We start from the raw sequence: 26,986 nt of genomic DNA on the forward strand, positions 1-26,986 counted from the left end.
CTTCCTTCCTTCGATTGATAGGCCTATTTGTTATTTTTGGCAGGATGTCTGGGTGGGACAGTTGGCACAGAATTGCTGATTGTACCTTGTCGGTGGAAACAAATTTGCTTGGCTGCCATTCTTAGGGGTTTTTTCTGGGTCAGGTCAAAGTGAAAGTTAGATGTGATGTAAAAAGGAGGTCGTTAACGTGACCAGCTTCAGTTCATTCACTGACCAGGCAGACAGAGAGTGGAAGAGGTGACAGAGGTAGTTGAAGACATTTTCTGCACCATGATCAAGTTCAGAATGGTAATCCACCACGGTCTGCTCCTCTGCTTTTTATCAGGTGAGTGCTGGTTACCTGAAAGTCTCTTTAATACTGCAGCACATACTGCTTTGGAACATTTGACCATGTTTTTCAGTTGCTGTATTCTTGTTCTAATATCCTCTCATCTTATGATCTGTATTCTTTTACTAGATTCTGCTGCTGCATTTGTACGATTACACCCATTATTATCTCATGAACCTACAGTCTGGTTTACAATACGTCTTAATAGGAAAATGTCTGACCACCAGTATTCACTGTTCATCTTTTCAACAGCTCTGTGTGGGGGAAACTCTGGACTTGTCGATGCAAAGCCCATTTATACAGGGCCTGAAGGTGGAAATGGTACAATTAATTGCTTTTTCAATGGGTCTGGAACATGGAAGTTCTTCTGTCGGGACGAATGCAAAGAAAAAGACATTCTCATCAAAACAAATGCGCCCAGTGCTAACAATGGCAGATACAGGATTCAATATAGAAAACAAAAATCAGGAAAATACAAACTGACTGTGGCGATCACAAATCTGGTCCAGTCCGACGCAGGACGGTACAGATGTGGTCAGGGTGGATCATCAGTACCAGAGTCACTCGATGACTTTGATGTCAAAGTTTCAGATGGTGAGTTTCTACTTACACTCATTAAAACCAAATAAATGTGTGTGTTTATATGTATATTAAAATCTAAAATATTTCTAAAACTAAAATATAACATTTTTCATAACATATGGAATTCATTTATCATATTTTTGGAATCAAGACCTTATTTCCTAACTCCTTAAATCAAACTTCTTCTAAGTAAGACTGTACCTTTTTAATTGTATTTTATTTATGTTGGTTTGGCATTATCATTTGCTTCTGTTGTCTTTTTAATGTTACATACATAAATACTCTCTTTTCCTTATTTTCACATATGCATAGGTATATTTTGTATGTTGCAGGTGTCACTATATTTATGGACGAAAGGATAACTAAGCTTTAATTTGAAATGGGAGCGATGCCTATCCTATATTGCTGACAATGCAACATGTTATGATCTGCTATTGTTTTCTGTTTGTATATTTGTTTTTGTCTTGTTTTTTTCTGTTTGATGGAGTGCAACTACTTTACACTATAGATATAGTTCTACTTTCTGTATACAAGTTTCAACATTAATTGTCATATGACCAAACATTTGCCACGTATACTTGTAGTGTGTAATATTCAGAAATCCCAATGAAGTAGTAATCATCAAAAATGTACTAAAGAATAACTGAAATCAAATTAAATAGTAGGAAAACATGAGTTGGGAGAAGTGAGCTGCTCTATATTTGTGCAGCATCTTACACCTTATACAGATTGTAACCATCTGCTGTTTGTTTTTCCTACAGGACTGTTGGATAAAAGCTCTGATTTCTTCCTCACGAATGCAGAGGGACAGGACGTTGAAAGTCCATGTGATGAGTCTGCGAGAAAAAGCAGAATGTTCTTCTGTAGGGGTAAATGTGAAAACCAAGAGGACATTCTCATAGAAACAGACCAAGACAAAGCTCAGAATGGCAGGTACGGCATCAAGTATAATGGATCTCTATCCAGACAGTATGTCACGATCAAAAAGGTGGTCAAGTCGGACTCTGGAGAGTACACATGTGGTTATGGCAACACTTCGTCACCAGATTCATCCTTCACGATTCTGATCCTCGTTGACAGTGAGTTTTTTTCTGTTTTCATTTGATGCAATGATCCTTTATGGACCACCCATGGAAGGCATTTCTGAAAACCTGACAGAAACAGATGTATTTACTTCTAGAAATGTGCAGATTAATTCTTATCAGAATTAATCAGAATGAATTCTTATCAGAATTAATCTGCACCAGTATTTGTTCAGTATCATATTGTTTCACAGAGTGCGAACTATGGGGGAGCCAGGGGGGTCTCAGCCCCCCTTGATGAGACATGAGCTCCCCTGAAAACATGATTTGTGAAATTTTGGGGAGGGTCTCTAAAATATTGGCAAAATGCTGTCTTTTCCCATACATTTCCTCTTTGTTTTGTTTTTTTGTATTGTCAGTATAATGGATCATGTGTAAATTTAGGCTATTTTAATGTATTTGCGCATGGGGGTGATACAAAGTGTAATGGAAACACTTTTTTCACTGTTCTACACAGCGTCAGCGGAGTTGTGTGTGTCCACGCTGTGTTGGTTTATGTAATTTGAGGGGACAAATGAACCACATGTTTTTTGTCATGCATTGCTGACCGGGGCATTGTTTCTCAATAAATTAGAAAACCTTTCCTATCATTCCCGTTTTCCGAGGTGCTCGAGGTAGTGTGAGTGCGGGCCAGCGGGGGACAGAGGAGGGGGGGCATTCGTCCTTATTTTTGGCCGCTGCTAGCGCCACACGGGCTTTGCCTTTCAGCAATCAAGCGCTGTTTTCGTCTTTGTTAAAAACAATAACAGCAACAGCTGTATATAAGTGAGCCCCCCCGAAAGCCACACTATATTTGCACACTGTAGTTTCATTGTGCCTATTGTTCATGGCTGCAACCATACAGGACCCTCCAACCTTTTTCACTCTCTCATCAGCCATCAAAATGCAAAAAAAAGGGAAAAAAAGCAAAAAGAAAAGATTATGATAAATATTTTTTTATTCTGTGGGTAATGGGGGCGGGACTAGATAAGCTTTTGCTTCTCCCGCTTTCCCTTTCGGCCATGTGTATTGTATTATTTGAACTAAGATAAAGTGTGCTGACGATGATTTAAATTGACATGTCCGAAATAAACAAATTGATTGATTGATTGATTGATTGATCACAGAGTTCAAGGCTCCACATCTTCCCTAAAACCACCAAACAGCTTACAACTGCAGGTTACATGCTGTTGTTGAGTTAAATATTGGCACCAAAATGAGAAACTTGAGTACTTACTGCAAACCTTACTGCTTTTGTTGGCACTTACTCAGGAATCTCACATGGAGGTGCTTCATTATGTAGTTCTTGTGTGACCGATGTTGTTCTGGCCTGCCCTGAGTGCGACGATGCTGACCGTTTCGCCAAGAGGTCAGTGACCACTTGGCAAGTGGGTTAGCATGTCTTTTATCGTTGAGTGCGTTTAACTTCAGTACCGCTAACCGCCACACGCTGTCACTTGTCCTTACTGGTACCTTGTGACTGTGACTATAGGCTACCCGCGGACCTTGTTAGTGTTTCTGTCACTAAAATCTCCAACCACATCAAAACCAAATACAACTCTCCAACCTTTTGCATTATCTGTCCCATCAGCATCTACACCCAACAACAACCCAGATTAAATCTCTAGTTGCCGCCCCATGTTGAGGCTACAGTCCTCACCGCAGGCGGCACTTTCCTGCATGTTATTCCCCCCTTCTGCCTCCCCATTTCCTGTCTCTCTCTTGACTGTTCTATCAATGTAAGGCAATAAAAAGCCCCAAAAATATACTTGAAAAAAATCTTGTTCAGGATGCTCAATGCCTTCATCAGTTTTCTCTTAAACCATAACTCAGACCACACTTGCAGGTACACATCATGGAGTTACAGTTTCAAACATTCAGGCCAATTTGAAAAAATTTGGGGTCGCCTGTTCTCCTCTTTTTTTGGATGTCTTTTCCTGGCAGCCCTAACCATGACTCAGCAGATCCTCCCTCCCTCCAAATTGAACTGCTTTTGTTGAGTCCATTGTTTTAGTTATGGGGAAGAGCCTCTCATTTAGAGTTATATCAGATTTATGTTGCTATTATTATGTCACGTCAGTGTTTTTGTGTTTGTGTTTTCCTCCAATTTCCAGTTCCAACCACTTCTGCACCAACAACAACACAGAGTTTAATCTCCAGTTCAGGAAGCTCCACATCTTCATCTGTTTCCCCTAAAACCACCAACCAGCCTACAACTGCAGGTTAAATTCTGTTGTTGTGTTAAATATTGGCACTAAAATGAAAAACTTGAGCCCCTACTGTTAACTTAAGTGCTTTTGTTGGTGCCCTCAGGAATCTCACACATTGTGTTGATATATTGTTCTTGTTTGTGTTTCTGTCATGAAAAACTCCAACCATATCAGAATCAGAATCAGAATCAGCCTTTATTGTCACTGTACAAGTACAGGGAGATTACAGCAATCCTCCTGTCAATACAGCATACAATACTGAGTTCTCTGAGTGGGAGTACAGTGTGGGGACAGGGAAAAAACATCCAGCAACATAAGCACATATGAGCACATTTTACAACATAAGAACACAAAAACAACTATCTATATCAAAACCAAATACAACTCTCCAACCTTTTGCAACATATCTGTCCCATCAGCATCCACACCCAACAACCCAACAATAACAACCCAGAGTTTAATCTCCAGTTCAGAAGACTCCACACCTTCACCAGTTTTCCAAATTGAACTGCTTTTATTGAGTGCTCTTGTTTGTGAAGAAGAGCCTCTTGAATTTAGATTGATATCAGATTGATATCAGTAGGCCTATTAATTAATTTTGTGTTTTCCTCATTTCCAGTTCCCAGCACTTCTGCACCAACAACAACAACACAGAGTTTAATCTCCAGTTCAGGAAGCTCCACATCTTCACCAGTTTCCCCTAAAACCACCAACCAGCCTACAACTTCAGGTTAAATGCTGTTGTTGAGTTACATATTAGATTAGATTAGATTAGATTAGATTAGAAAACTTTATTGATCCCCAAGGGGAAACTGCTTTGCCACGCAATAAAAAACACAAACATCCACTTAACAAACAATACAAACATTTCCATACCATTGCACAAAACTTATCAACATGATTGGATACTTCATACAACAGAGTAGGCTGCTCAAAGCAAGTGATTTAAATTGATATTAATATAGGCAAGGATAAATAAATAAATATAAGAAAAATATACACCTCCAGAAGATTAAAAAACAACAACAACAGCAACAACAATAGACAGCCGCTATTTGTGGTTAAAATATCTGACTGCTGCAGGAACAAAGGAGCGTCTGAGTCGTTCAGTAGAACACCGAGGCATCACTAAACGCTCACTGAAGGAGCTTTTAAGATCCTTGAATATATTGTGGAGTGGGTGGTTATCATAGAGGAGGACTGTTTTCAACTTGGTCCTTGTTCTCTTCTCCACTATCACCTCAAGCTTATCTGGGTTAAAACCAATCACTGAGCCAGCCCTCTTGATTATTTTATTAATCCTATTCTTGTCGTCAATAGGTATACTGCCTCCCCAGCACAGAACAGCATAAAATAAAACACTAGCCAGGATGCCCTGGTAGAAGATGCCAAGCAGCCTTGGGCTAATGTCAAAGGATCTAAGTTTCCTTAGAAAGAAAAGCCTGGACTGAGCCTTCTTTACAAGGACCCCAGTGTTTTCCTTCCAGTTGAGCTTATTGTCCAAATGGACACCAAGATATTTGTAGGACTCCACAATTTCTATTTTCTGATTATTAATTGTCACTGGGACAGCCTCCTCTTTTTTCTTTCTAAAATCGATAATTAGCTCTTTTGTTTTACCCACATTCAGCTGTAAAAAATTTGTATCGCACCATTTGGCAAAAGAGTGTGCCTCTTTTTTATAGGCCACGTCATTGCCATGGTTAAGCAGACCCACAAGTGCAGTGTCGTCTGAAAACTTTTGTATTAGACAGGATGGCTGACTATGCCTGTAATCAGCTGTATAAAGCGAAAATAAAAAAGGAGATAAAACTGTCCCCTGTGGAGCTCCTGTATTGGTTAAAATGATGTCTGAGGCTTTATCAAGCCTGACATACTGGGGACGGGCTAAAAGATAATCTAAAAGCCAGGCAATGGTTTTGTTATGCAATTTAAAATTACTTAATTTATCGGCTAAAATGTGTGGCTGTATTGTATTAAAAGCACTGGAAAAATCAAAAAACAGGATCCTGACAGAACTGGCTGTGGTTTCAAGGTGACTGTAAATGTTATGCAACATGAAAATTAAAGCATCATCTACTCACTTGCACTACTCACCCACACATCTATTCACTCCAGAATGAAAGACTTGAGTCCTTACTTCAAACTTTACTGCTGTTTGGGTACCTACTCTTTACCTTTTGGAAATGAATTTTACACATAGAGTTGAAGAATCTAGATTTACTTAAGCTCCGATTCAAATACAACTCTCCAACCTTTTGCAACATCTGTCCCATCAGCATCCACACCCAACAACCCAACAATAACAACCCAGAGTTTAATCTCCAGTTCAGAAGACTCCACACCTTCACCAGTTTTCACTAAGATCATGAGACAAACCACACCTGCAGGTACACATCATGGAGTTGTAGTTTCAAACAGTCAGGCCAATTTAAAAAACTCCAAATTGAACTTTTGTTGAGTGCTCTTGTTTTTTTTGTGAAGAGGAGCCTCTTGAAGTTAGATTGATATCAGATTGATATCAGTAGGCCTATTAATTAATTTTGTGTTTTCCTCATTTCCAGTTCCCAGCACTTCTGCACCAACAACAACAACAACACAGAGTTTAATCTCCAGTTCAGGAGGCTCCACATCTTCATCTGTTCCCCCTAAAACCACCAACCAGCCTACAACTTCAGGTTAAATGCTGTTGTTGAGTTACATATTCACTCCAGAGTGAAAGACTTGAGTCCTTACTCCAAACTTTACTGCTTTTTGGGCACCTACTCTTTACCTTTTGGAAATGATTTTTACACATAGAGTTTAAGAATCTAGATTTACATCAGCTCCGATTCAAACACAACTCTCCAACCTTTTGCAACATCTGTCCCATCAGCATCCACACCCAACAACCCAACAACAACCACCCAGAGTTTAATCTCCAGTTCAGAAGACTCCACACCTTCACCAGTTTTCACTAAGAGCATGAGACAAACCACACCTGCAGGTACACAGCATGGAGTTGCAGTTTCAAAACAATCAGGCCAATTTGAAAAACTCAAAATTTAACTGCTTTTGTTGTGTACTTTTGCTTTGTTTGTGAAGGAGAACCTCTTGAATTTAGATATTATATTAGATTGATATCAGTATTAATTAATTTAGTGTTTTCCTGTTTATGTTTCCCTCATTTACAGCTCCAACCACTTCTGCACCACCAACAACAACACCACCACAGAGAATCAGCTCCACATCTTCACCGGTTTTCCCTAAAACCAACCAGCCTCAAGCTGCAGGTAGCCTTCACATTATGGACTTGTAGGTTCAATCAGGCCAAGATGAGAGCTCAGGAAGCTCCACAACCTCAACAGCTTTTTCTGTTAGCAACAAGTTTGCAGTGCATTGTATATCAACCTGTAAATGAAGAACGATATTTCCTTACAACAGAATTGTCTCATATACAATATAATTAGTTCCTTACAATATGTTTCAGCTTTGTGACTTCTTATTCTCCCCCTCTGTCTCTGTCACTCTCAGGTTTACTCCGCCCCACCTCCGTTCCTTCCAAAGTCTTGCCTGTGGCTGTAGGTGTGCCTGTATTTGGTGGGCTACTGTTGAGTGGTTTTGGGTTGTTCACCTACATGCGGAAGATAAAGAAGTTCACAGAGCAACTACCTTGAGGTGATGTTTTTTAATGCTGTATGGCTCTGTTCACTGTTACTACCAGTTTTAGTGACAGATTCTGCCACCAGACTCTGAATGGGCAAGAAAGGAATTGAAGACAAGTAGAGGTAGAAAAATAAAAGCTTCACATTTCCAACAGTATAACAGTTGCTTCATTATATTATCTATCATATTATTTACTGGGGGAGCATACATCAGTCCGACTGCCCAAAAGTCCGACAGCTCATTTCTCCGACTACCCATTCTACAGTGTTAAGGTTAGGTTTAGGGTAAGGTTAAGGGTTAGGGCTACTTAAGTCGGAGAAGTGGGAGGTCGGACTAATGGACGCAAAAATAAAGAAATGTATGGTTGGAGAAATGGGTAGTCGGACAGACGCCATGCGCCCTATTTACTGTACCTTGTAGCTAATTAATATCAATGCAAGACAGTGGGTTACTATAAACATTTGCTATACAGTATGTATTCACTGATTATGCAAATAATAAAGATATGTTGAATGACAATGAGTCAGCTTTTTGTGAACTTGTGACTGGTACCTTGTTTCTTAGATAACCTTCTTTATTCAATGGTAGATATCCTCTGAATATTAAAGTAAGGTCTCATGGAGTTGGAGGTTTGTTTCATACAGCGCTTTCAGACTCAGACTCAATTGCTTCATTAATGTTCTAAAGCCTCAGGCTTCTGACAAGTGTTCGATTAACTCACGCTACTTTCATACATTTCTGTTTTCAATGTTATTGCAATTGTAAATCATCTGTGGTACCACAGTAAAGAACTTTGCATTTTGATCAAGGTTAATTTATTGTCAAACACATGGTTTCACATAATAGAGATCAAAATAATCACAGTAGAAAAGCAGGTTTAAAAAACAAAATCAAGTTAAACAGATAAATAAAAAAGGCAAGTCCACAGCAGCAGCAGCAGCAGTAAGGGGTGAGTTTGTGAATCTCACAGCATATGGGCATGCAACACATGCAACCCTGATGAGCTACAACAGTCGCAAAAAGGCTCCAGGTCCTCAAGTCTGAGAAACCATATGGTTTTTTCAACCCACTGATATTATTGTCTCCTTAAACATGTCCCAGTAACATACAGTACCAGGCCTTAGTTGTACTAATGGTTGTTGAGGATTTGAAGTAGGCTAATTGCTTTTTCCAGTGAAGCTCATACTTAGCTACATTACATGTGTATATTTAGATAAGTGATGTACAACCTTGCTTCCCTTCTATCACATGATACTTTTGGTTGTGGTTCGAATTGTGGAACAGGAGTGACATAATGTAAGAGCTCAGACAGAAATGAGAGGCTATTTAATAGTTTTAGGCTTATACTGCTGATGATTCCCTACTCTTTGATAGATGTTATTTATATAAGAGCATAGTGGTGCAACATTATTATAGATAGGCTATTTATTGGAATATGTTATTATTATGTATTGCATTTTTTCAAGTGCAGATGTTTATGCAGCAGCAACAGTAGTTACTAAAACCTACACTGAGACTTTGCAGTATACAACACATTGTTTTTGCCTGTTTAACAAATAGAGACGTCGCTCTGTTTAAATGAAGCAGTAAGAAATTCATCAATTCTCAAACCACTTTCCTGACTGGCTCAGTTCATGATGATGTTTTATCTCACCATCACTAAAATGTATTATTTTCAGGAAAACTTGCGCAACATTATACAATATTTCTTTCATGGTTACACCCCGATGACCTGCTATCAGGGCTGCTGAAAGTCATTTTGAGCAGGGGGTGCTGAAAAAAAATTGCCTCCCGTTATGGAGATATAAACCCCTGACAGAATGAACGGAGCCCTGATGCAAAGCGTACAAGACAAATCTGCCCACATTTTGTGTCTTATTATTAACTAGAAAAAGCATTTCCTAACGGAAAATGCGTGTGAATGCTGAAAGCCATTGCTGAACCATGCTGAATTAGCAGAATAAATTGACAAAGACATGCAGAATGGCATACAAGAAACATGTCCAAGGAAGGAATTGAACCCACAACTCCATGAGTGGTAACCTAACACACTAACCATATGGCCACAGAGGACCTGAGTTACAATGAGCTTTATACTATGAGGAATCAAAGACTGTCCAATGACAGTAATTGGAATTGCTTTCAGCATTCACACTAATAATAAGTATAAAGAAAATGGCGGAGAGGAAGAACAATAGTTCTTCCAATTCTTCCACCTCTTCCAGTTCTTCCACTAATGTAACCTTTATGAAGGTACAGAGTACACAGGGGCTTCAATGAAGAGGCCACAACAGCCAGTGTGGGTCATACATGCCATTTATTTTATTATACTGTAACTAAAACTCTATAAGAACACAGGCAAGAGGAGACAAGAGGACAGACAGTCTATATACTACGACTGGGACACCAACCACTCACTGCTAGGACACTCGGAGTATACTAAGTATTCAAAAGAAATATAAACCCAACACACTTCAAATAAAACACCACATTAACTCTTTCACGACCATTGACGAGTAAACTCGTCACAGCCTGCCGAACGTTCACGACCATTGACGAGTAAACTCGTCAAAACCGTTTTTTTTTTTACAGATTACGATAATAGACACTCTGAGGTACCCTGTGTGTGAATATGGTAGTCCTCTGATATGTAAAACAGTTTTAAACTAAAATCAAAACATAATGTTTTTTATAAACTGTGTGATTTTGGTTTTGTTTGAGTAATCTGTCTCCTTGAATGCTGCTCTGTGGACAGCGTGCAGCGCTGTGCGGCTGTCGGCTACAGTGTTGCGACTTTCTCGCTGAATCTGGTGACTTTCCAAACCCTCTTTTGACAAAAGCGACCGACGACAAATGTGGCGACTTTTACCGGTGCTGTTACAAACGTTTCTGGTTTGGAGACTCGGATCTGAAAGCCCGTTATCACGGCTGTTTTCACGGTGCAGCGGAGCGGGCGCTCTGCAGCGGGGGCTGTGACCGGCTGCCCCCGCCCCAGAGCACCCACCGGCGGCCAGTCACACAGCAGTGTCACGGAGCTGCTGCGCTGCAGCCAGAGACCCGCACCGCTGCTCTCCACGCTGCCACACCCCCCAGATTTGCCTACAAATATATTTATTTAGCCGTAGAAATGATTTGGGAGACATGCCACACTGCAGAGTACCGGTAAAATGAGCCGATTGCCACTTGACACAAAAGTGCGTTTTTCTCTGAAACTAGAGCGGGAGCTCCGTTTTTGGAGAAACCCAGCTCTCTTCTTCTCCTTCGTACTCACGAACGAAACGGCGGAAAAACTCGCCGTTTTTTCGAGGAGCACATTGGAAAGTCACTCTTCAACCACGTGAAGACCGTTTGTTTCTAGGTGATGTACAGAGTTCAGTTCGACGTGAGAAAAAGGTAAACAAATAGCCAAAAACATGTGGTCCTGAGCGGATGTGCTGAGGAATTAGTGTGGTCGCGAAAGAGTTAATAACCATGTGCAACCACAAACCATATCACCATCTAAAGTGAACTCCCAGCATCAACCACAGCGGTGAATGGAGGACCTCGCCAGCCACAGCACTAGAGACAGAAGGAGACAGAGTGTTAAACCAAGACTAAGGAACTTTTCAACCTTCATAAAATATTTTCATAACTTTTGTGATGATACATCGACTTACAACACAACCTGATCTCACAGAAATGCGTGAAATGACCACGAACACCTAGTACCAGATTCCGTGCTCCTTTCACGTAATGTGTTAAAATTACGTGAAAGAAGCACGGAAACAGTCTCCTCTGAAAGCCAATGAGTCCAACTTCCGTGAGATGGCCACGCAAACCGTGTCGTGGTGGATGCACGCATTTTCAGCTTCAAAGACAACACCCCCAGTGCGTCAACAGCCTGACGAACGGTCACTGTCCCTCCTCGTCACATGCTTGACTCATTAGGTGCCCGTTTTTTTTTTTTTTTTTTTACTTTTCCTTAAAGCTTTATTGAACCTGATGCTGCTGTGTCTGACGTAGTTTACAGCAAGGACGTCCTTTCGGTTATCTATTTATTTATTTATTTAGTGATCATGGTGTTTGGTGCAGAATAATCAATCATTAAATAAATAAATTAGGTCGGAAGCTACGTCAGAGGGAGGGGGGGTTGTGGATTCTACAGGTGAAGACCACTTCCGCGTTCAAAAAACTGCTCTGTTTAATCAATATTCTGAAGAAAGATCTGATTATTAGCCATAACGCTGTAACCATCCAAGGAAGACTGTGTAACAATATTATGTGCTTCTGCTGAGTCCAAAAGCCCTGTGTAATATCAACTTTATTTTAAGAAAACACGTTTTGTTTCCAATGTCATATCACGGAGAAGCACTACATTACCCATAATCCTCATATTTATCAGCGACGTGTCTAATTGGTTGAGCTTGCTGTTACCAGCAAATGAAAAAATAAAACAAATTGAGCTTATATTATTTTCTTAGTAACTAAGAGGTCTTAACATCTTTTTTGTTTTCAACATTGAATAAAAAAACGGTGCTATATTGTTAAAATTCAACAATAAAGTGCATAAAAGTTGGCTTGACTTCTTTCTTTTTTTCTTTTTTTTCATAATTTTCACCAGCATCTTTCTGGTCCACATCATCACATTTAATGTAATTTTTAATTCAATGAGTGAAATTTTATTTTTTATCTGAAAAACATTATTATGAATTCAAGGGTCACAGGTCACTGATTAGTGTTAAATTTAACCTTTTTGACCCTGTTTCCTTGAATAAATCACTAAGACTTTGATGCGGGAAGCTGAGATTTTGATTTGATTTTGTTCAGAGCACTAGGGACAAAGTTTCTGTAGAATTTCAGACCTGTCGGACGTCCAGAAGGGTCACAGCTGACCGTCCAGGCTTGTTTCTCGGCCTTCAAAGCCTGGATTTAGAAGCCTTTTGTCTAATAACGTCCACATTCTTGGGGTTATAAGGCTGAAAGTTTAATGCATTTGTCCGGGGCCTAAGGCCATCCACCATGTGCAATTTCAAACCCGTGCGACCTTCACAAGTGTCAAAGGTCACTGATTTGTGACCTTTTTGACCCCGTTTCCTTGAATAAAACACCAAGACTTTGATGCGGGAAGCTGAGATTTTAAAATGTGGTCCAGAATGTCTAGTAGATTGTGTGTGCAAAGATTCAGAGCTCTGTGACATTCAGAAGGGTCACAAATAGCCAAAAAGCAATGCTCCTTTCTCTGACCTCTTATTAAAGGAGAAATGTTTAAGCAGCAATTCTTTAATAGCTTCCAGATGCTTTGGCCTATCAGGCAGAACTTTTAGCTAAAGGAGCTGGTGTACGATCAGGAAGTAGGGGAGCTGTGCATAAAGCCAATTGGTAAGTGTCAAAGGTCACAGGGGTCAAACATCAAAGTGAATCCAGCCATTCCTGCTTTTTCTCAACAAAACATACACGCTTTAAGTTATTGTTTTTCTCCTTGACAAAATATAAATATCTTGTATATCAGAGAGTCCTCTATCAGAATATTTTGGTCCCGTTGCTCTAGGGGCCCCGGGGGGCCACTTGGCTTCCCCATGCTCCCACAGAGTTGGGCCTCGGGGTGATGGATAAGGGCCTCACCATGAGTCCACAGGCCAAGTTTCAATAGATTTGGTCGACACGAAGCAGCAGACACTGTGCTGAGACGGCATGGGAGCATAACAATAACATTACACACTGTACCCAAACAATACGTTCAACCAGAGAAACTTGTATGCCAAAGGTCTAAGTCAGGTTGTGTATAGCAGGATGTTGTTTTAAAGTTTATCAACAAGGGGGTGATAAAACTGAGCACAAAGGCATGCCATGACATTACTGTGACAGATCAGACGCATGCTGTGACATTACTGTGAGAGATCAGAGCAGTGGAAAATTCAACTGAGTAAATCAACTGGTCAATCAACTGGTCCATGATGGATTTGCTAAGCTGGTCACTGAATGCCATTGACAGAGTGTTCTCAACAAGGCGTGCAGGTTCTGGGGAGCCCAAATGCCCGGACGGGACCTTCATCTCCGGCTACATTCTGGATGGATGGGAAAAGTGGAGAGTCCTCTGCCTTGCCGCACTGGATGTTGAGGATGTCGAAGACGTGTACATATTCACGTTCATGACAATTGGGATGTTCACCCTGGGATGCGGAATCTTCATGCAATACCAGAAAATGAGAAAGATCGCCTCTGAGCAGAGCAATGCGAGGGGGGACAACGCCACTACTCGAAGTGCTGTGGTCGGGATGCGCTCCGACATCTCAGCAGTTCGTGAATACGTGTCAATACTGCGAGCTGACATGGCCAAAACTCGGGAGGATATGGCCAAGTTAAACGCGGCAAAGGCTGCAGAAGAGATGGATGAATAAAAGAAAAAGGCAAAAAAAAAAAAAAAGAGGGCTCTCACACCATCCCAACAAATAATACACTGGACTTTGCTCGCTGTCGATTGGACCATTCTGTGACTTTGTGACATGTCAGGCTACAGGAAGAGACTGTTGTTCACTCATGATTGGAAATATGGACACATGTGCAAACACACACGTAATCTATATGTACTGTCTAGAGCTAGACTGCAGCTCTATGTGCTACCTACTGCTGTAACATGTTATGTCAAAATGTCATAAGTAAAAGAATGCTATATCAAAATGTAAAAAAAAGAAAAAACAAACGAAAATATTATGATATGATCTGCACACTACCTACTGCTGTAACATGTTATGTCAAATGTCATAAGTAAAAGAATGTTATATCAAAATGTAAAAAAGCAAAAACAAAAGAAAAAGATTATTATATGATCTGATTATGAAAAAGATTTTATTCTGTGGGTAATGGGGGCGGGACTAGATAAGCTTTTGCTTCTCCCGCTTTCCCTTTCGGCCATGTGTATTGTATTACTCGAACTAAGATGAAGTGTGATGATGATGATTTAAATTGACATGCCCGAAATAAACAAATTGATTGATTGATTGATTGATTGGTTTCTATGGAAACAGCGGCCTCAAGGATACAGAGGAATGCGGCTGTTTGAAGCCCCGCCTCTCGAAAAGTAATGGCTCAATCAGGACCGAAGACACATCTACGCGTTCGTCTTGGGCCCCCGAACCATGTATTAAAAAAATCAGAACTGTACGACTTTTGGAAATGTGTTTTGTCTATTTACGCTTTTCTGACTAAGAGGGTCTCTCACGCTATAAGTCTGACAGACTCTGAGTCAGAAAAGCCGAAATAGACAAAACACATTTCCAAAAGTCGTACAGTTCTGATTTTTTTAATACATGGTTCGGGGGCCCAAGACGAACGCGTAGATGTGTCTTCGGTCCTGATTGAGCCATTACTTTTCGAGAGGCGGGGCTTCAGACAGCCGCATTCCTCTGTATCCTTGAGGCCGCTGTTTCCATAGAAACCGACCAAATCACTTGAAACTTGGCCTGTGGACTCATGGTGAGGCCCTTATCCATCACCCCGAGGCCCAACTCTGTGGGAGCATGGGAAGGCCAAGTGGCCCCCCGGGGCCCCTAGAGCAACGGGACCAAAATATTCTGATAGAGGACTCTCTGATATACAAGATATTTATATTTTGTCAAGGAGAAAAACAATAACTTAAAGCGTGTATGTTTTGTTGAGAAAAAGCAGGAATGGCTGGATTCACTTTGATGTTTGACCCCTGTGACCTTTGACACTTACCAATTGGCTTTATGCACAGCTCCCCTACTTCCTGATCGTACACCAGCTCCTTTAGCTAAAAGTTCTGCCTGATAGGCCAAAGCATCTGGAAGCTATTAAAGAATTGCTGCTTAAACATTTCTCCTTTAATAAGAGGTCAGAGAAAGGAGCATTGCTTTTTGGCTATTTGTGACCCTTCTGAATGTCACAGAGCTCTGAATCTTTGCACACACAATCTACTAGACATTCTGGACCACATTTTAAAATCTCAGCTTCCCGCATCAAAGTCTTGGTGTTTTATTCAAGGAAACGGGGTCAAAAAGGTCACAAATCAGTGACCTTTGACACTTGTGAAGGTCGCACGGGTTTGAAATTGCACATGGTGGATGGCCTTAGGCCCCGGACAAATGCATTAAACTTTCAGCCTTATAACCCCAAGAATGTGGACGTTATTAGACAAAAGGCTTCTAAATCCAGGCTTTGAAGGCCGAGAAACGAGCCTGGACGGTCAGCTGTGACCCTTCTGGACGTCCGACAGGTCTGAAATTCTACAGAAACTTTGTCCCTAGTGCTCTGAACAAAATCAAATCAAAATCTCAGCTTCCCGCATCAAAGTCTTAGTGATTTATTCAAGGAAACAGGGTCAAAAAGGTTAAATTTAACACTAATCAGTGACCTGTGACCCTTGAATTCATAATAATGTTTTTCAGATAAAAAATAAAATTTCACTCATTGAATTAAAAATTACATTAAATGTGATGATGTGGACCAGAAAGATGCTGGTGAAAATTATGAAAAAAAAGAAAAAAAGAAAGAAGTCAAGCCAACTTTTATGCACTTTATTGTTGAATTTTAACAATATAGCACCGTTTTTTTATTCAATGTTGAAAACAAAAAAGATGTTAAGACCTCTTAGTTACTAAGAAAATAATATAAGCTCAATTTGTTTTATTTTTTCATTTGCTGGTAACAGCAAGCTCAACCAATTAGACACGTCGCTGATAAATATGAGGATTATGGGTAATGTAGTACTTCTCCGTGATATGACATTGGAAACAAAACGTGTTTTCTTAAAATAAAGTTGATATTACACAGGGCTTTTGGACTCAGCAGAAGCACATAATATTGTTACACAGTCTTCCTTGGATGGTTACAGCGTTATGGCTAATAATCAGATCTTTCTTCAGAATATTGATTAAACAGAGCAGTTTTTTGAACGCGGAAGTGGTCTTCACCTGTAGAATCCACAACCCCCCCTGTCGTAGCTTCCGACCTAATTTATTTATTTATTGATTGATTATTCTGCACCAAACACCATGATCACTAAATAAATAAATAAATAGATAACCGAAAGGACGTCCTTGCTGTAAACTACGTCAGACACAGCAGCATCAGGTTCAATAAAGCTTTAAGGAAAAGTAAAAAAAAAAAAAAAAACGGGCACCTAATGAGTCAAGCATGTGACGAGGAGGGACAGTGACCGTTCGTCAGGCTGTTGACGCACTGGGGGTGTTGTCTTTGAAGCTGAAAATGCGTGCATCCACCACGACACGGTTTGCGTGGCCATCTCACGGAAGTTGGACTCATTGGCTTTCAGAGGAGACTGTTTCCGTGCTTCTTTCACGTAATTTTAACACATTACGTGAAAGGAGCACGGAATCTGGTACTAGGTGTTCGTGGTCATTTCACGCATTTCTGTGAGATCAGGTTGTACAACAGGTTGAATGACACCTCTGTCATGGCCTGAGGGGGTCTGTATCTCTTTCTCTGGCACTAAGCAGCTTTGAGGAGCATGGTAGGAACCCTCACTTAAGTTTCACTTTCACTTTTGCGAGTCACAACAAGGAGGGAACAGGCAAAATGGCACTTTAGCAATGGATTATGTTTGTGTTTTCACTTTGAAATGATCCACTGGAAACAGAAACTTAGTTTTGATGTCTTCTGTTAATTTTAATGCAGGATATTTACAGGGCTTCATGCTAGTGTTCATGGGAAATGGAGTCTTCCTTCAGGCAAAACACTACCGCTTTGGTCCACAGGCACCGCCAAACTCAACCAAAACTGAAAGTTCTTTAGTACTGCTTTAAAACTCTAAAACAATTCAAATTCTATATTAAACAATAAAAACAATAAGATCAATAAAACTAAATATATAATACTAAACTAAAATAAACGGCAGTCAGTGCTTTGCCTAAAAAACTAAGCACTGTTAGTTTACTTTTAGGACACACGTTTAAATGCTGTATGTTTTACACACCTCTGTGCTGGCAGTGAAGTCAGTCCTAAAAGCAAGTATGGCAGACCCACAATTAAAATCATTAAAATACAAATACCTTGGGGTACAAGCACCCCTACCATACCCTAACCCTAACATGAGTATAAAACAATGTTAAAAGTCCATCCTACCAGAGCCACAGGGAATCAAGCAGTCACAGCCCTGGTGTGCACAAAGGATTTGAAGAGTGGCTGCTGCAGTTACACCTGCTGTCAATCAGTCCCTCCTCCAATTCCTCTCACTTGATTGGTCTCTGCTGTTTGGAGCCAAGTGACCTCCTGCTGCATGATGTGAAAAGGAGGTCGATAACCTGACCAGCTAAAGTTCATCCACTGACCAGGCAGACAGAGAGTGGAAGAGGTGACAGAGGTAGTTGAAGACATTTTCTGTATCATGATCAAGTTCAGAATGATAATCCACCATGGTCTGCTCTTCTGCTTTTTATCAGGTGAGTGCTGGTTACCTGAAGGTCTCTTTTAATACTGCAGCACATACTGCTTGGGAACATTTGACCGTGTTTTTCAGTTGCTGTCTTTGCTGTCTTTCACCCAGCACACTACCTCTTTAATCTCCTCCCATCAGGCAGGAGATATAGAAGTACTAAATGTAGAACATCTAATTTTAGAGACAGCACCTACCTCCAAGCCATCATACATTTGAATTTGCACTAATCACTTCGCACTTTCTCCTCGCACTGAATATGACGCTGCTGGGCATTGTCCTCCCCGTATATTGCATTGTACGGTATTGTGTATATTATTTATTGTGGTGTATGTAGTGGAAGTACTGCATAAACTGTAAACTGTTTTCTTGTCTGTAACAACATCTATTGCACGTCTGTCCGTCCTGGGTGAGGGATCCCTCCTCTGTTGCTCACCCTGAGGTTTCTCCGATTTTTCCCTGTTAAAAGGGTTTCCATGGAGTTTTTCCTCAGTCGATGTGAGGGTCTAAGGACAGAGGATGTTGCTACGATGCGATGTAAAGCCCTTTGAGACAAACTGTTTGTAAAAACGGGCTATACAAATAAAATGGCCTTGCCTTGCCTTGCATTGTTTCTCTCTGAGAGCAAAAACCAAGACACATTCCTATCAACTTGATTCTACTTGTTGACATGGCAATAAACTTTTTGAATCTTGAATCTTGCTGTATTCTTGTACTAATATCCTGTCATCTTCTGATCTGTATTCCTTCATCAGATTCTGCTGCTGCATTTGTACGATTACACCCATTGTTATCTCATGAACCTACAGTCTATTTTAGCTACAATAATAGGTAAATGTCTGACCACCAGTATCCACTGTTCATCTTTTCAACAGCTCTGTGTGGGGGAAACTCTGGACTTGTCGATGCACAGCCCATTTTCACAGGGCCTGAAGGTGGAAATGGTACAATTAATTGCTATTTTAATGAGTCTGGAACATGGAAGTTCTTCTGTAGAGACGAATGCAAAGAAAAAGACATTCTCATCAAAACAAATGCGTCCAGTGCTAACAATGGCAGATACAGGATTCGATATAGAAAACAAAAATCAGGAAAATACAAACTGACTGTGGCGATCACAAATCTGGTCCAGTCCGACGCAGGACGGTACAGATGTGGTCAGGGTGGATCATCAGTACCAGAGTCACTCGATGACTTTGATGTCAAAGTTTCAGATGGTGAGTTTCTACTTACACTCATTAAAACAAAAACAATGCGTGTGTTTATATTAAATCAAAAATATTTCTAAAACTAAAATATAACATTTTTCATAACATATGGAATTCATTCATCATATTTTTTTGGAATCAAGACCTTATTTCCTAACTCCTTAAATCAAACTTCTTCTAAGTAAGACTGTACCTTTTTAATTTAATTTTATTTATGTTGGTTTGGCATTATTATTTGCTTCAGTTGTCTTTTTAATGTTACATACATAGATACTCTCTTTTTCTTATTTTTACATATGCATAAGTATGTTTCTCTCTTTTTTTTTTCTTTTATCCCTTTTCTTTTTCCCTTTTTTTTCTCTCTCTCTCTCACCCTTGCCTATTGACAGTTGACTATGTAATCACTTTTAACTAGATGACAGGCAGGTGTACTATATTGTTTTTTTGTATTTCTGTTTTGCGATGCCTATCCTGGTTAGCATATTATCATCATTCTGAACACTACACCTTATATTGTTGACAATGCAATATAAGGTGCACCAACTAGTGAGCGTAGGTCGTCCATCTTGCTTCTTAGGGCACGGGGGTTACACAGAAGCATGGGAGGTAGTGGCAGCTTGGTGGCTCTCCGAACCCGCTGCCTGATGCCGCCTTTCCTGCCGCGTTTCCTGGCCTTCCCGTCCCGTCGATAGTGCGGTTGGTGGCGTCGAAGCAGCTCCCTCGGCGCGCCGTGAAGCAGGGCTGGTGAAGGTGATGGCAGTCCGGCGTCCCGGAGACCAAGCAGCTCCGTCCGGCTGTACGCAAGCAGGTCCGAGTTAGCAGGTCCATCGGCTACACACCGAGCGACCCGGCTTGATAGAAGAAGCCATAACAGGGCTAGTGTCAGTAGTCCCGTAGACCTCCGTCTCACTCCCCCCGCGTGCCGCGTGAAGACCGGCGCTGACAAAGCCGGAGAATCGTGCGCGGCTAGCATTAGCAACGCTAGCAAACAATTCGGGGCTAACGTTAGTAGCCCCGACTTCCTTCCAATCATGTCCCATACATGCCGCATACAGTCCACAACACAGCATACTTTCAGTAGGAATATTGCACCTGCAGTCCATTGAAGGTAGACAGGGGACAGACGATGAACAAGGACAAAGAGACAGACCGGGAGAGTGAATAAACCAAACGGCAGCAGGAGCCCTCCTCCATGTCGCCCGCAGAGCAGCGCCATCTTGGAAGAGAGTGTATATTGTGTATTTGTTTTTGTCTTGTTTTTTTCTGTTTGATGGAGTGCAACTACTTTACACCAAACATTTGCCACTTGTAGTGTGTGATATTCAGAAATCCCAATGAAGTAGTAATCATCAAAAATGTACTAAAGAATAACTGAAATCAAATTAAATAGTAGGAAAACATGAGTTGGGAGAAGTGAGCTGCTCTATTTTGTGCAGCATCTTACACCTTATACAGATTGTAACCATCTGCTGTTTGTTTTTCCTACAGGACTGTTGGATAAAAGCTCTGATTTCTTCTTCACGAATGCAGAGGGACAGGACATTGAAAGTCCATGTCCATGTGATGAGCCTGCGAGAAAAAGCAGAATGTTCTTCTGTAGGGGTAAATGTGAAAACCAAGAGGACATTCTCATAGAAACAGATCAAGACAAAGCTCAGAATGGCAGGTACGGCATCGAGTATAAAAATGGATCTCTATCCAGACAGTATGTCACGATCAAAAAGGCGGTCAAGTCGGACTCAGGAGAGTACACATGTGGTTATGGCAGAGCTTCGTCACCAGATTCATCCTTCACGTTTCTGATCCTCGTTGACAGTGAGTTTTTTCCTTTTTCATTTGACGCCATGATCCTTTATGGACCACCCATGGAAGGCATTTCTGAAAACCTGACAGAAACAGATGTTTAACGGTAACCAGATACATGACTTAGTTATATTTACTTCTAGAAATTTGTAGTATTTGTTCAGTATAGTTTGTGCCTATTGTTCATGGCTGCAACCCTACAGGGGTCCATGCCTATGTTCCCACAGCCTTATGTTCCCACAGCCCTATGTTCCCACAGCTCTTTGTTCCCACAGCTCTTTGTTCCCACAGCCCTATGTTCCCACAGCCTTATGTTCCCACAGCCCTTTGTTCCCACATTTGAGATTTATCACATGGCGGATGCTCTGCTACATGTGGAAAGATGTCTATTGGTGTGATGTTATGGGAACATAGGGCCTAATTTTCAGTGGGATTTTTTTTTTTATAAATGTGGGAACATATGGCTGTGTCATTCCGACATCCCACCACTCCGACATCCCGCTATTCCGACATGCCATCGTCTCACCATTTCGAGAAGGCTTTATGGAAATGTGCGTTACTCAGGTGACTCCCTCCTACTTCTCTGTACTCTCTACTTCTGGACTCTCTCTTATCTATCTGGCCTGTCTATCCTCTATTATATGTTATTAAAGGAATTGTTGGAAAGGCAGGATGTTTGTAAAAAGAAAAAAATACTGTCATTCTGACCACAGGAGACAGGAATTGTCGGAATGATGGGATGTTTGATAGAAAATTGAGTGTTGCCATTTGGACAATTAGAGGCCTATGTTGGACTGGTGGGATGTCGGAATGGCGGTTGCCCCCCTGTGGGAACATAAGCCTGTGGTACCACAGGGCCTAATTTTCAATGAATAAAAAATAAAAGTTAGAAATCCGGGAACACAGGGCCTAATTTATAGTGAAAAGTCTCATCAGCTGTCACACATCTTCCCTAAAACCAACTGTAACCTGAGCCAGGTAAGTTTAAAAGTAATGATGCAAGTGACAACAATAAGGACGGACAGAGACAAGTGATTCCCCCAAGATTACAGCTTTTATTATATAAAAATTCAGCAGTTTCTGATAAGAGCAGCAGGAATATTTAAAAAGCACTTCAATATAATGGCCTCTAAATAACATAAGTCAGTAGAAGCCGGTGCATATTCTCATTTGTCCAGGTCATAGTATTTCAAAGGAGGTTAAATCGAAAGCAACTGGACTTAGTTATTTGTCTAGGAAGACGTTTCACCTCTCATCCAAGAGGCTTCATCAGTTCATGTACGCAGCTAACCAGGCTGGGACTGGTCCAACTATCTGGTGTGGAGACTCACTATTTAACCTCTTGTGTGGGCGTTCACAAGTGATGATGTCAGTGGTTGTTCTTTGAGGCTAGCCTCAAAGAACAACCACTGTTCACAAGTGGCAAGTGACTCCAACGACTGCCGTTAGAAAACAATAGGGCACTAACGAAGTCGAAACCAACTTCCCACCAACGACTGTCACTCCAACGACTGTCGTTGGCACTTGGAGCACAAAAGGGAACCAGTGACATCATCACTTGTGAACGCCCACACAAGAGGTTAAATAGTGAGTCTCCACACCAGATAGTTGGACCAGTCCCAGCCTGGTTAGCTGCGTACATGAACTGATGAAGCCTCTTGGATGAGAGGTGAAACGTCTTCCTAGACAAATAACTAAGTCCAGTTGCTTTCGATTTAACCTCCTTTGAAAAAAAAAAAAAAAAAAAAAAGTCAGTAGAAGGAGTTTTACAAGATGGCTAGGCGAAGCCACCATCGAGGGAGGGACAAATTCTACAGGGCCAGAGCACTCACCCTACTTCGTGCTCAACACATGCACAGGCACACACAGCAAAAGTACCCAAACCTACAAAAATATATATAAACTGAGGGGCATGCAAAATTACCAAACACACAGGGGGAGTGTGAAGCTCGGGTGAGAACTCTGAACCACCAGTCCCTCCACTGTCAGGGCGACCACACCGTCGCCAGTCCTGCAGCGCTCACAAAGATAGAAAACAGATTAAAACCTTACATGTACTGCTGCAACAATCATTTATAATTATTATTTCTTGGGGGAAAATAAAAAAAAAGGAATAGAGGCTAACAAAATGTACTCATCAAACAAATAAATACAAACAAATCAATGTAAACAAAACAGCAGTGGCAGTCTGTCAGTAAAAAAAGAAAGAAACAAATTAAGTGAACAACATCCTGCCAAACAATCCTAAACAAAATAAACTGTTGCTTTACCTCATGGCATACAGGTTCGAGGTGTACGGCTCTATGTGGGAGCGAGGTTTACATCAAACAGCAACAGAACCTAGAAACAAACAAAACTAAACATAAAAATGCACATAACCACAATAATCTTGCACCAATATTTAAAACACCTGCCTACCACAGAAAGACATCCAACAATCACACCGGGAGGGGGGAGAAATGGGGACGCAGCAGCAGCAGAGGAGAGGTCTGTCCTGCTTGCTGGTGTGTTTATATACTGACAGCAATTTGGGAATGAGGAAGTGGGAGGGGCTGACCTCCCTACGGTGTCTGGCTAGGGACAAACTTCCTACCGGTCACACAACCACCAACCAGCTTACAACTGCAGGTTGCTGTTGAGTTAAATATTGGCACCAAAATGAGAAACTTGAGTCCTTACTGCAAACCTTACTGCTTTTGTTGGCACTTACTCAGGAATCTCACACGGAGTTGCTTCATTATGTAGTTCTTGTGTGACCGATGTTGTTCTGGCCTGCCCTGAGTGGGTTTCGAACGCGGGTTTCGCACACCACGGGCGACGATGCTGACCGTTTTGCCAAGAGGTCAATGACCACTTGGCAAGTGGGTTAGCATGTCTTTTATCGGTGAGTGCGTTTAACTTCAGTACCGCTAACCGCCACACGCTGTCACTTCTCCTTACTGGTACCTTGTGACTGTGACTATGCTACCCGCGGACCTCCGTTACACTTGTTTGTGTTTCTGTCACTAAAAGCTCCAACCATATTAAAACCAAATACAACTCTCCAACCTTTTGCATTATCTGTCCCATCAGCATCTACACCAACAACAACCCAGATTAAATCTCTAGTTGCCGCCCCATGGTGAGGCTACAGACCTCACTGCGAATGTGCGAATGTGTCTTTGGTATTTTGGTGCCATCGCAAATGTGTTATTGTTTTACAAATGTATATTTATTAATGTGTACCGAATGTGTCTTTGGTACTTTACCTCATTGTTGCTCTTTTTTAAGGTTGCCCTTTGTCATCAGGCAGAGGGACTGGCGATGAAAACTAGCTTTTTTTAGCTAACTCGGGTGCTTTTATATTGTGTTTGTTTTTTCCTCATTTCCAGTTCCAACCACTTCTGCACCAACAACAACACAGAGTTTAATCTCCAGTTCAGGAGGCTCCACATCGTCATCTGTTTCCCCTAAAACCACCAACCAGCCTACAACTTCAGGTTACATGCTGTTGTTGTGTTAAATATTCATTCCAGAATAAAAGACTTGAGTCCTTTCTCCAAACTGCTTTTTGGGCACCTACTCTTTACCTTTTGGAAATTATTTTTACACATAGAGTTGAAGAATCTAGATTTACATCGGCTCCGATTCAAATACAACTCTCCAACCTTTTGCAACATCTGTCCCATCAGCATCCAACCACCCAGAGTTTAATCTCCAGTTCAGAAGACGCCAATTGCAGTTTCAAACAATCAGGAAAATTTGAAAAACTCCTAATTTAACTGCTTTTGTTGAGTACTTTAGCTTTTTTAGATTTTATATCAGATTGGTATCAGTATTAATGTTTTCCTCATTTACAGCTCCAACCACTTCTGCACCACCAACAACAACAACACAGACAATCAGCTCCACATCTTCACCAGTTTTCCCTAAAACCAACCAGCCTCAAGCTGCAGGTAGGCCTTCACATTATGGACTTGTAGGTTCAATCAGGCCAAGATGAGAAGCTCCAGCTCAGAAATCTCCACAACCTCAACAGCCTTTTCTTTTAGCAACAAGTTTACAGTGCATTGTATATCAAACTGTACATAAATGAAAACAATATTTCTTTACAACAGGATTGTTTCATATACAGTAGATTTAGTTCCTTACAATATGTTTCAGCTTTTTTAATTCCTTTGTGACTTTTTATTCTCCCCCTCTGTCTCTGTCACTCTTTCCCCTTCTCAGGTTTACTCCGCACCACCTCCGTTCCTAGGTGTGCCCGTAATTGGCGGGTTACTTTTGACTTTTGGTTTTGGGTTGTTCACCTACATGTGGAAGATAAAGAAGTGCACAGAGCAAAAACCTTTAGGTGATGTTTTTTAATGCTATATGGCTCTGTTCACTCTTACTGCCAGTTTTAGTGACAGATTCTGCCACCAGACTATGAATGGGCAAGAAAGGAATTCATGGGTTGCAGTGACGTCACGTCGAAGGGACCGCCGCCATATTTGTGTCCGATTTGACAGGTCTCCTCCATAGACTGTAAAAAGAATGACAGCATGCAAACCTGAAATGACAGGGTTTCATACATCCTGTCCGGGTTTATATATCTATAACAACAGACAAACTCTATATTATCCCACTTATCACACAGTTTATGAATTAATTAATTAATTTGAGACGTAATGTTGATCAAAGTCCTTAGTCCGGTCACTTGTCCGCTGTTTGCTCCTCACCCTCCTACTGGTCGACTCTTGTTTTCAACGAGCTTTTGATAATCAATCAGTAGATTGATGAATTATCATGTAAATGTTACGATGTGCGCATTTATGTCGTCCTGTCTGTCATAAGAGACTACGATACGGGACACGTTTGTGTCACGGACTCGCGGTGGCAGAGACACAGCTGGTCACAGCTGTGACACTGCACTGGCCCGTCCGCTCTGTCCGCTCTGATCGCAGGTTTGGTTCCAGCAGCGGTGAGGGAGGCAGAGAGCCTCCACTCTCCCTCTAACAAGCTACAAGTCATTTTTCTAACATCACAATTAGTCTGAAGCTGGTAAAAATGAAACACAAGGTAAACATCCTTGATAGTTCTTCTGCCCTGTTCCGCTGATCAGAGCGGCGTCCCTAGCAACGGCCCGTTTTACTTAGCAACGGTCTGTTATACAGAAATAAAAGACCCTAAATGCAGAATCAGTGAGTAATTAATAAGAAAGTAATCAAAATGCAGAATTCAATATATCCATGTTGTTAAAAAAAGTGAATCCCCTCTTTTTGTGAGACTTGTCACAGCCCACGCTGCCACTGATAGACTGCCTGCAGTCAACCATTTATTCCGCCTATAACTTTACGTCTTTTGGGATGGAATAAAACAGCAGTCCGGGTTTTTTTTGGCGACTGCTATCACAGTCAACAGCTCAATATAATCCTGGCATCTTTCAAATAACGTCAATTTTTGGTCTCTTGCTGATTTCCTCCTATTACTCCACTTGTTCTGGTAACGTGACATGCTGTGATCTGTGCCCAGATTGCCCTGATTCGGACACAAATATGGCGGCGCAGAAACACAGTGACGTCATGTGAATCTAATGAATTGAAGAGAAGTAGAGGTAGAAAAATAGAAGCTTCACTTCCAACAGTATAACAGTTGCTTCATATACATAAACCTAGGTTGATATTATTTACTGTACCTTGTAGCTAATCAATATCAGGGCAAGACAGTGAGTTACTATAAAGATTTTCTGTACATGATGTATTCACTGATTATGCAAATAATAAAGATATGTTAAGTGA

At 41.1% G+C, this 26,986-nt stretch overlaps 2 protein-coding genes across 9 annotated transcripts; both read left to right on the top strand.

Moving 5' to 3' along the window:
• Positions 1 to 25,429, top strand: LOC310989034 (uncharacterized protein). Of its 6 annotated transcripts, none has more exons than XM_083975894.1 (10): positions 1 to 325; positions 581 to 922; positions 1,672 to 1,989; positions 4,086 to 4,193; positions 4,801 to 4,911; positions 6,461 to 6,571; positions 6,746 to 6,859; positions 7,057 to 7,167; positions 7,355 to 7,479; positions 25,190 to 25,429. In XM_083975894.1, the coding sequence occupies exons 1-9, from the start codon at positions 271 to 273 to the stop codon at positions 7,477 to 7,479; spliced, it is 1,395 nt and encodes a 464-aa protein (XP_083832020.1). In that variant the 5' UTR covers positions 1 to 270; the 3' UTR covers positions 25,190 to 25,429. The 6 variants fall into 6 exon arrangements, with proteins under 6 accessions (XP_083832020.1, XP_083832017.1, XP_083832016.1 ...); XM_083975890.1 differs by lacking the exon at positions 25,190 to 25,429 and adding an exon at positions 7,695 to 8,345 and having other exon boundaries at positions 2 to 325; positions 7,355 to 7,453; XM_083975891.1 differs by lacking the exons at positions 4,086 to 4,193; positions 25,190 to 25,429 and adding an exon at positions 7,695 to 8,345 and having other exon boundaries at positions 7,355 to 7,453.
• Positions 18,099 to 26,986, top strand: LOC310989035 (polymeric immunoglobulin receptor-like). 3 transcript variants are annotated; one of them, XM_083975898.1, is made up of 7 exons: positions 18,099 to 18,223; positions 19,092 to 19,433; positions 20,913 to 21,239; positions 24,300 to 24,348; positions 24,599 to 24,706; positions 25,067 to 25,162; positions 25,437 to 26,986. In XM_083975898.1, exons 1-5 carry the CDS (start codon positions 18,169 to 18,171, stop codon positions 24,678 to 24,680), a joined length of 855 nt encoding a protein of 284 aa, XP_083832024.1. In that variant the 5' UTR covers positions 18,099 to 18,168; the 3' UTR covers positions 24,681 to 24,706; positions 25,067 to 25,162; positions 25,437 to 26,986. The 3 variants fall into 3 exon arrangements, with proteins under 3 accessions (XP_083832024.1, XP_083832022.1, XP_083832023.1); XM_083975896.1 differs by lacking the exon at positions 24,300 to 24,348; XM_083975897.1 differs by lacking the exons at positions 24,300 to 24,348; positions 24,599 to 24,706.

The sequence above is a fragment of the Trachurus trachurus genome (genome assembly GCF_905171665.1).
Source record: "Trachurus trachurus genome assembly, chromosome: 7".
Lineage (NCBI taxonomy): Eukaryota > Metazoa > Chordata > Actinopteri > Carangiformes > Carangidae > Trachurus > Trachurus trachurus.